This window comes from Orycteropus afer, unplaced genomic scaffold (genome assembly GCF_000298275.1).
Source record: "Orycteropus afer afer isolate SDZICR_OR568_19922 unplaced genomic scaffold, OryAfe1.0 scaffold00040, whole genome shotgun sequence".
Classification (NCBI taxonomy): Eukaryota; Metazoa; Chordata; class Mammalia; order Tubulidentata; family Orycteropodidae; genus Orycteropus; species Orycteropus afer.
Genome location: NW_006921627.1, coordinates 8,864,651 through 8,873,439, shown reverse-complemented (window position 1 = coordinate 8,873,439; position 8,789 = coordinate 8,864,651). Strand labels below are relative to the sequence as shown.

The 8,789-nt window shown below is 40.6% G+C and overlaps 1 protein-coding gene across 1 annotated transcript in view; it reads right to left on the bottom strand.

The window, feature by feature from the left end:
* Window positions 1-1,684: 1,684 nt before the first annotated feature.
* The window catches only part of DYRK4 (dual specificity tyrosine phosphorylation regulated kinase 4), a 66,039-nt gene continuing 58,934 nt past the window's right edge, over window positions 1,685-8,789 (bottom strand). Inside the window, exons 13-15 of the mRNA XM_042780433.1 lie at window positions 5,186-5,315; window positions 3,418-3,593; window positions 1,685-1,932 (exon numbers count right to left, since the gene is read on the bottom strand). Coding sequence (XP_042636367.1) covers window positions 1,685-1,932; window positions 3,418-3,593; window positions 5,186-5,315 — 554 coding nt within the window. The remainder of the gene's footprint in view (window positions 1,933-3,417; window positions 3,594-5,185; window positions 5,316-8,789) is intronic.

Sequence of the window (8,789 nt, the reverse complement as noted above, 5' to 3'; positions counted from 1 at the left end):
TCATATTTATCTTTCCCAGAATTTTCTGTTGGTTTCTGCGAGTCTCACTCTATATAATCATCCCTGGGTGATCTCATCCAATCGCATAGCTTCAGTTATCTAGTGTCTCCCTTAATGGAATATATTCAACCACTAAAATGAAAACCATGAAGGCAAGTATATTTCCCATGTTGTTTATGATGTCATAATCTTAAGTTTCATGTCAAAGTGCATACAATGTCTGCAATCATATAAATTATATCTTCATAATTTACAAATTATAACTTATCAAAAAAGATTGGAAGGGAATGAATAAATGAAATGGTTAGATTTGGGGGAAGAGGTGGACAAGTGAACATAGCCTTCTTGCTTAAAGCATCCCTCCCCTGCTCCATGTGGTCCTAGAGGGGCATCATTCGTGGTGCAGCCACCACCTTCACCACAATATGAGCTTGTGGCCCAAGCTGGCCAATCAGATGATCCCAGTCTCTCAGACACAGTGATTGGTTCAGTTACAGGCATATGATCTGTGCCTAAGCCAAACGGTAATATCTGGGACTTTTCTGCCTGCAAGGAAGTCTGCATCTTTTGACTGGATGTTGGCGGCCATCCATTCTGGGAAAAGCCATGTTCCAAATGAACTTAACCATAAAGAGAAGCAAAGCTAGTAGACGGAAAAGGAGTCTGAACTCTAAAACCTTGTTTGAATTACTAGATCTTGCTGTGCCTGAAACTCTATCCACCCCTCCTGATTTTCCAATTATAAACCCACTGCCATTTAGTTGATTTTGACTCATAGTGACCCTTTTGGACAAAGTAGAACTTCCAGTAGGGCTTACAAGGCTGTAAATCTTTATGGAAGCAGACTGCCTTGTCTTCCTCCCACAGAGCGACTGGTAAGTTTGAACTGTTGATCTTTTAGTTAGCAGCTGAATGCTTTAACCACTATGCCACCAGAGCTGTTTTTCCAATTATATAAAGCAATAAATGTCCTTTGTTGGTTAAACTAGTTTGAGTTCAACTTCGGTCATTTTCAAACAAGAATCCTGACTGACAAAGGGTGGCAGTCTTGAGAAGGAAAATTTATTTTTTTTGTTGTTGTTGTTATGTGCCGTCGAGTCAAACCCAACTCATAGTGACCCCTCCTTGGGTTTCCGAGGCAGTATCACTACGGAAGTAGGATTGCCCAACCTTCTTTTCTGGTTAGCAGGCATGTGTCTTAGCCACTATGCTACCAGAGCTCCCTTATTTTATTTAGAGCTCCATTAAGGATGCTATAACATTGAGAATAAAAACCATTTTTTAAAACCATTAAACTAGTTATAACATTGTTTGGCAGAAGGAAGACTAGACAGTCTACTTCCGTAAAGATTTACTGCCTCAGAAACCCAAAGGGGGTTGCTATGAGTCAGAATGCACTCCATGGCAGTGAGTTTGGTTTTGGTATTGTTTAACATTGTTTGAATATAAAAACCACTCACTGTTTTATCTGGTTGGGGGAAAAGGGAAGGAATGGAGGTGCAAGGACATTCTCCCCCACCCCTCATAAGAGGAATCATGTTAATTGGCCATGTGAATAGTTTTTTAAAAAAAGAAACAAACTTTTATGCATTAAAAAACAACAATTTGAAGTATTGTACAATATAAGTGCTGTCTCTAATACAAATCATTGGTGGTAAGGACCAGGATACACCCTCAGCAAAGGTCATACAATAGGTGGTAAAATGTTAGTGTTCTTGGGGGAGGAATTCTTGCTTTGATCTCCTGTGGAGGGCAGAGACTGCTCTGACCCAACAACTGCTTCCGGCTTTTTGGGAGCCTCTGTTAGATGGGGCAGCTGCACTGTGTCAGCCCACTGCTGGAGAGAGCCTGGCTGATCACCGGTGTTCTGAATGGTCTTCAAAGTGCCTACATCTCTTATTTTGTTTACAAACTCTTCTTTGGTGGCTTCGTCTGCCCAAGGAGAGAGAGAAAAGAAACAAACAAGTTGCATTCGAATATGAGCTACATTGTCAATTAGGCAGTAAAGGGCTTTGGGGAAATTCCTGGTAGTGAGGATACAAAAACTTGACTGAGTTTCCACTGAGTCCATTCCAACTGCCCCCTAGGGTTTCCAAGACTGCAGCTCTTTACAGAAGCAGACTGCCACATCTTTCTCCCATGGAGCCACTGGGTAGGTTCAAATTGCTGACCTTTTGGTTAGCAGCCAAGCGCTTAACCACTGCACCATCAAAAACTCCAAACCAAACTCACTGCCATAGAGACGAATCTGACTCATAGTGAACCCCATTGGGTTTCCAAGGCGGTAAATCTTTACGGAAGTAGATTGCCCCATCTTCCTTCCACAGAGTGGCTGGTGGGTTTGAACTGCCAAGTTCTGGTTAGCAGTAAAATTCCTTAGGCACTGCACTACCAGAGCTGCTTAAAACCTGTTGTCATCCAGTTGATACCACTATGATTTAGTGATATAAAAAGCGATCATTCATAATACCCATTCTATGTACAGGCATTATTGTATTAATTCATTTGATCCTTTCCTTTAGGATGCTTTAGGGAATATTCTCACTTTTATAAATGGACAAATTAAGACATGTTGTTGTTATGTGCTGTTGAGTCAGACCCAACTCATAGCGACCCCTCCTTGGGTTTCCGGGGCAGTATCACTAAGGAAGTAGATTGCCCCATCTTCCTTCCAAGGAGTGGCTGGTGGGTTTGAACCACCAGCCTGCTAACCAGAAGTCAAATGCCTTAGGCACTATGCTACATTAAATTCCCCAGGGCCCACATCTGATAAGTGGTACAGCCAAAATTTAATCCCAGGCAGCCTGACTCCACCAACCATATACTTAACAACTAGGCTATATTGCATATAAAATATATTTGCAGAATTATGTAATCTGTTTTTGATAAAAATTCTAAAGGACTCAAAAAATTCAAAAGGGTATGCAGATTTGGGCACAGTGAACGAGAAGGGAAAGAAGAGAAAGGGGATTAAAAAACCAAACCCCAAACCCATTGCCATCGAATTGATTCTAACTCGTAGTGACCCAATTGGACAGAGTAGAACTACTCCATAGGGTTTCTAAGGCTGTAATCTTTACAGAAGCAGATTGCCACATCTTTCTCCCACAGAGTAGTTAGTGGATTTGAAACGCTGACTTTTTAGTTAGCAGCTGTGTGCTTAACCACTATACCACCAGGGCTCCTTAGAGAAATAAAAAATAGGAGTAAATTCAAAGTCCTAAGGACAAAAAGAGACAGGAGAACCCGGATGGAGCCAAAAGTCCTGAAGGAGGAAAGTCCTAAAAGGCAGAGAAGTGGCAGCCTACAGTCATGTAGTCCAAATAATTATCTAAGGTTGACTTCAGAGAAATTGGCTTGTAAATCCTCCAGAGATGCCTGGTGCCTTGGCCTTTGGCAATAGGCCTGGGACTGTACCTTTTTTGTCCGAGTGGTGGTGCCCCTGAACCTTGTTCTTTTTTCCCTCTGAGGAGAAATTGAGACTGGCCTTCCTCAGGGTCTGAGGCCTGGACCGGGGTTTGAGGCTCCGTGACTCATGAATCCACGCATGCTTGAGGGCCTGGTCAGGGGTCATGCGAAGAGAGGGTTCCCATCTACACACCAACAAAGCCCAGCACTGGTTATTGTTTTAGTTTCTTTTTTAATATTAAAACATTTTTAAGAACCCCATGTATTTTTCATTTAAGATGTAACTCAAAGATATCATGGAGATTATGACATATAATTTAATTGTACCTGGAAAGAACTACTGAAATAATCTTTTTATAGAAAAATCGAATGCCAAGCCAGGATATAGAAGAGCACGAGTCTTCCAGAATTCCTAAAAACTCTCTTATAATAAATATTAGAGAAAATCTTCCCTTGTTGTTGTCAGGTACCATTAAGTCATCCGTGACTCATAGTGACCCTATGCATAGCTGAAAAACTCCTTAGGGGTCAGTAAACTAAGGGCAAAATCCCATACTATGGAATTTGGGCCTCCAAATATATCACAAAGAGAATTAGAAAATGCTAGAATATTAAGATTTCTAATGGGACTTGGGTATAATCCAGCTAAACTGCTAAAACAACACACATCTGACAGACCCCTAATGGAATCATCCTGCCATTTTGAGTAATTTTGGTGACAAGGCACTATCTCAGGGAGCCACCTACTCTGATTTTAAAAAGCCCTAATTCTTTAATAGTTCTTTATATTTATTGAGCCAAAACTCATTCCCCAGTCATTTTTACCCTAGTGACTTTTACCCAGTGTGAACATATGGGCATTACACCGAATAAGACAACTAATCCTTCTTTTATGTCACAGTCCTTCAGCTATCTAAAGACATTCACAACACTACTGACTATTAATCACATGAAAGGATTTCCACCTTCCGAAATAGGAAATGTCAACTGTTGCCTAACTGGTGTCCATCATACTGGGGATATCTCCTATTATAACTGCAGGTAAATGGCATTTAACATTATAGACGCATCAAGGTTATAAACAATACAAGCTCCTAGTTCTTTGTCAAATGAACAGCTGTTAAGCTACATCTCCCCTCTCCTGAACTTCTAGAATTGGTCTATAAAACCTAGACACAGGATTTTCCATATACCTTATTACATTTGACTCACAACATTCAGTCTTTCATCCCAAACATTAGCTAATTAGCAACATATCAAATGATAAGGTACAGGCCCCATCAGCTCAACTGCCTCCTGGGAGGTGTGAACAAGTCCTTCACCCTAAAAAAAAAAAAAAAAAAAAAAAGCTATCTTTGTTCTGAGCCCAGAGAGGAACAATGACTTGCTAAATAACCCTCCACTACTCTCCTGGGTCACTCAGTGGAGATAGGCTTGCAAAACCTCTTTAACAGTAAAATAGTAACAATAGCTAACATTTTCTAAACACCTTCAAAGGTGAGCACTGGTGGGCGGGGCTTTATATGCTAGTTCCATTTTTACTATGACTTGACTAAGGTAAAGAACCTAATTTCTAAGACTCAAAATATGCATATAGATTCTAAAAAATAGTTGTATATCATAATGTTTTATAGCTCACCCATTCCTAATTCCTTAATCAAGGTGATTTACTGTATTTTTATAATTGTCTCCCAGCCCCAGCCTTCACCAGCAAACATATGTGAAAGGACAGTATTTAAGAAGAAGCCCAGGGGCAAAAATAACCCAACAAACTCACACCAAACACCTTCTGAGAAAGTCAAGGAAGCTGGTGTCGTAGGTTTTCAGCACCATTGTGAGATCCTTGGAGTCCGGGTATCTTTTTTTCCCCCTGTTGTTGGTTATATTTTTAGGAAAACCTTTGGAATCTTTAGAGATACAACATTCTGTATTTAGTTCCAGGTGTAAATATTCACAGGTCACATCATAGCTGTTCACTCAACCCTGCTGCTTCTTGGAGTGGTCTTTGGCAGCTGTCTGGCTCTGTGTCTTACACCCCCCTCTACAAGCATACACACAGTCTCAGACAGTTTTAACAACCGCGTGTAGATTAGGCAATGAATACAATTAACTTAAAAACCAATTTTTCCTACTATCCAATACGTTTTGAACCTCGTTTCCACTACCACCTTTCCCAACCAGATGGTTAAAATGGCTTAGCATTAAGTAAATAGTAGTAGCAGCAGCAGCAGCAAGAATGTTGTTGTTATGTACCATCGAGTCAGACCCGACTCGTAGTGACCCCTCCTTGGGTTTCCGAAGCAGTATCATTACGGAAGTAGATTGCCCAACCTTCCTTCCGAGGAGTGGCTACTGGGTTTCAACAGTCAACCTTCTGGTTAGGGGTCAATTGCCTTAGGCACTACACTACCAGAGCTCCTAGCAAGGAGAATAGTAATAGTAAAAAAATAAATCTGAAGTGACAAAAGCATTCAGTGCTAATCAAAAAGGATACTGTCCATTTTTATATTACCTATGTCCTTACTCTTTCCCCATTAGCCCAATTAAGTGAGAATTTAGGACATTTACAGGGTATAACAAGAAATCCATTTTAGTATAAGGATTTGCTTTTAGAGCTTATAAGCCACAAAAGCAAATTAACTTCATTACATCTTTATAGTCACACCAAAATTTTGTCCATAATTGGAATGATCAAACTTCGATGCTTGCTTAAGATGTGGCTTTGAATGGCTTTCAGCCATTCACACAGATTAAATCCCTCACAAATGTATGATTTGCTATCCCTGAGAAGCCCTGAAGACCGTACCAAAGGCTCCCAGGGATGCTTTCCACATTGCTCTGAAGGTGATACCACTCATCTGGATGTCTAGCTTGTAGTGTGCATGTTCAGAAAAGTTGGTCACTCTATGCTCACACCTTGTAAATCTGCATGCATATGGATGAGAATGTATAAACACAATTTACATATGAAGCTGAATTCCCACAAAAACTCATTTAGTGAGATTCTTTAATGGACAGTCTAGAAAGTGCACAATGGAGTGCTTCTACTACTTTTGTAACCATGCCATTGCACAGCCTCCCAAAGAGCACCTGCTTTTACTGTATTCCTGAAAGACAGGCTTCCATGAATGTGCATGTTTGTACGTACACACACAGGTATCTGAGTGTTTATATACATAAAAAATGGGTTGGGGGTTTTGTGTAGGTAAAGAAACTGTGAACTCATAAAAATCTTCATTTCCTTTTTGATTGTGTCCCCAGTGCTCCCACTTTGCCCCATGTTCTTGTTTTACAAATGGCCACAGAAGAATCAAGCACACAGTCTTATAAATAATATAGCCTCTAAACCTATCATTGTATTTGTCCTGTACAAGTTTTTCTCACCTCTCTGACCCCTGCCAATATCTAATTTTGTTCTCCACCACCTTGCTGTCTAGGGTACTTAAGTATCTTACCATCTGAGGGCAACAGCACTTTGCTACTAATTAGGAGTATTAACTAGTCTAGGCTGGAGCCTGAGGAGTAGTTGGCAGGGCCCATACCTGAGGAAGAGAAAGCCAAGTACTGAACTAGACATAGTGTTTCCCAAATTCACTTTATCAGAAGAATCACAAGGATGTGATGTTAAAAACAGAATCTTGAGTCCCACTCCAAATCTACTATATCATAGTTATAGAGGAGGAGCCTGGGCACAATGGTTTTTCCAAGTATCTTGGTGGAACAGTGCTTAAGCACTTGCTTGTTAACCTAAAAGTTGGTTTGAACCCACCCTGTGTGTCAAGAGACAGACCTGGCAATCTACTTTTATGAAGATTATAGCCTAGAAAACCCTATAGGGCAGCTCTACTCTGTCATATGGGTTTGGTATAAGTTGAGAGAGACTCAACACCTAACAACAACAACAACAACAAAGTGTTCAAACAATTCTTAAGATCTGATAAAGTTTGGGAAACACTAAAGAGGAAGCAGCTCCCTATACAGTCCCTCCTCACTCAGGAATTGAAGACATGTAGATATTGCTACCTAAACCACATCATTGTGCAAAGCCTAGTGCTGACGTTAGAAATTGAGTACTCTATGAAGTAGGCATGCATATGTCTTTGGTACTCTCCTACCAAGCTGCCCTCTTTCCCTCCCTTCTAGCACTCATCTAGATGCTATTTCATTTTAAGATGTCTTCAGATGTGACTTCTCCACTGTCATTGTCTAGCAAAAGGGAACAATAATATCCCCACATTCCTTCCCTAAAATCCTTCAAAACCCAAAAGGCTGAATTGTAAATGGTGGGAGGGAAAAATCTATTTAGGGTCCAGAGGCCATTCCCATTGTTCCATGTATACATTATGACAGAGACTTAGCCAAGTCCCCTGTCTATAATCAGACTTATCTGGGAGAAAGGTAAGTGTGTAGGCACTGTTCTAAAGCAACCAGTTCATCTTTCTGGTGCACAGTGCCCTAATTTATGCCAAAGTTGCAGTGAATTCAGATGATAAAGGTTTGGGGGATCAAGAGATTTTCAATAGGGAAGAATATGGTCCATTAATGATAGAATATAGCAATGGACTTATCCAATATTCTTGAAAAGAAGCTTCTGCTCTTTGATTTTTCTGTACATTGAAGTGAAGCTGTAATAATGTGAGAGAGCAAGTTGATTGGGAGAGGGGGGGAGCTTCCAGGAGAAGGTATCATTATAATCTTTTGAGATTTTAAGATTTGCTAATAAGTCTTCATCCTGGATAGAGAAGGAGAACAATGTGGAACAAAACTCAAAATTATTTGGAAAAAAAAAGGCGGGGACCAGGTTTGCTGGTCTTATAGAGCCTAGTGGAACCACTGAGACTATGGCCCCTAGTTGCCCTTCAGGTCTGGAATTGAACCCACACCTATGGCTTCCAGCCAAACAAAAGACAGGCATATGAATTGAACATGTATCTGAGGTAGATACACTCTTTGGAGAGAATCGTCATGGGAGAAAGAAGGGCTGTTTATGTACAGGGAGACAGCTCAGGGGCAGGGGTTCATGGAGGGATGGACACAGGGAAGAGGTGACTGTCGGGAGGAAGTGGGAGGGGAGTTGTTGCATTGTGGTAAATTATGGTCAATGTCATAAGACAAAGTGTATATGAACTGCTGTATGGAAAGTGAATTTGCTCTGTAAATTTTCACCCAAATCACAATTTAAAAAAAAAAAAAAAAAAAAAGCCAACTATGTTATATCTGGGTAGTGTAAACAGTTTAAAAAAAAAAACAAAAAACGATTTGCTAATAGATCTTCAGAGCAGGAACCTAGTTTTTCCTCCTAATCCTGTATATTGTCACTGCTAAGACTCCCATCCTCAACATGACTCCCCACACCCCTCCCTACCTCACCCTATTCTCCA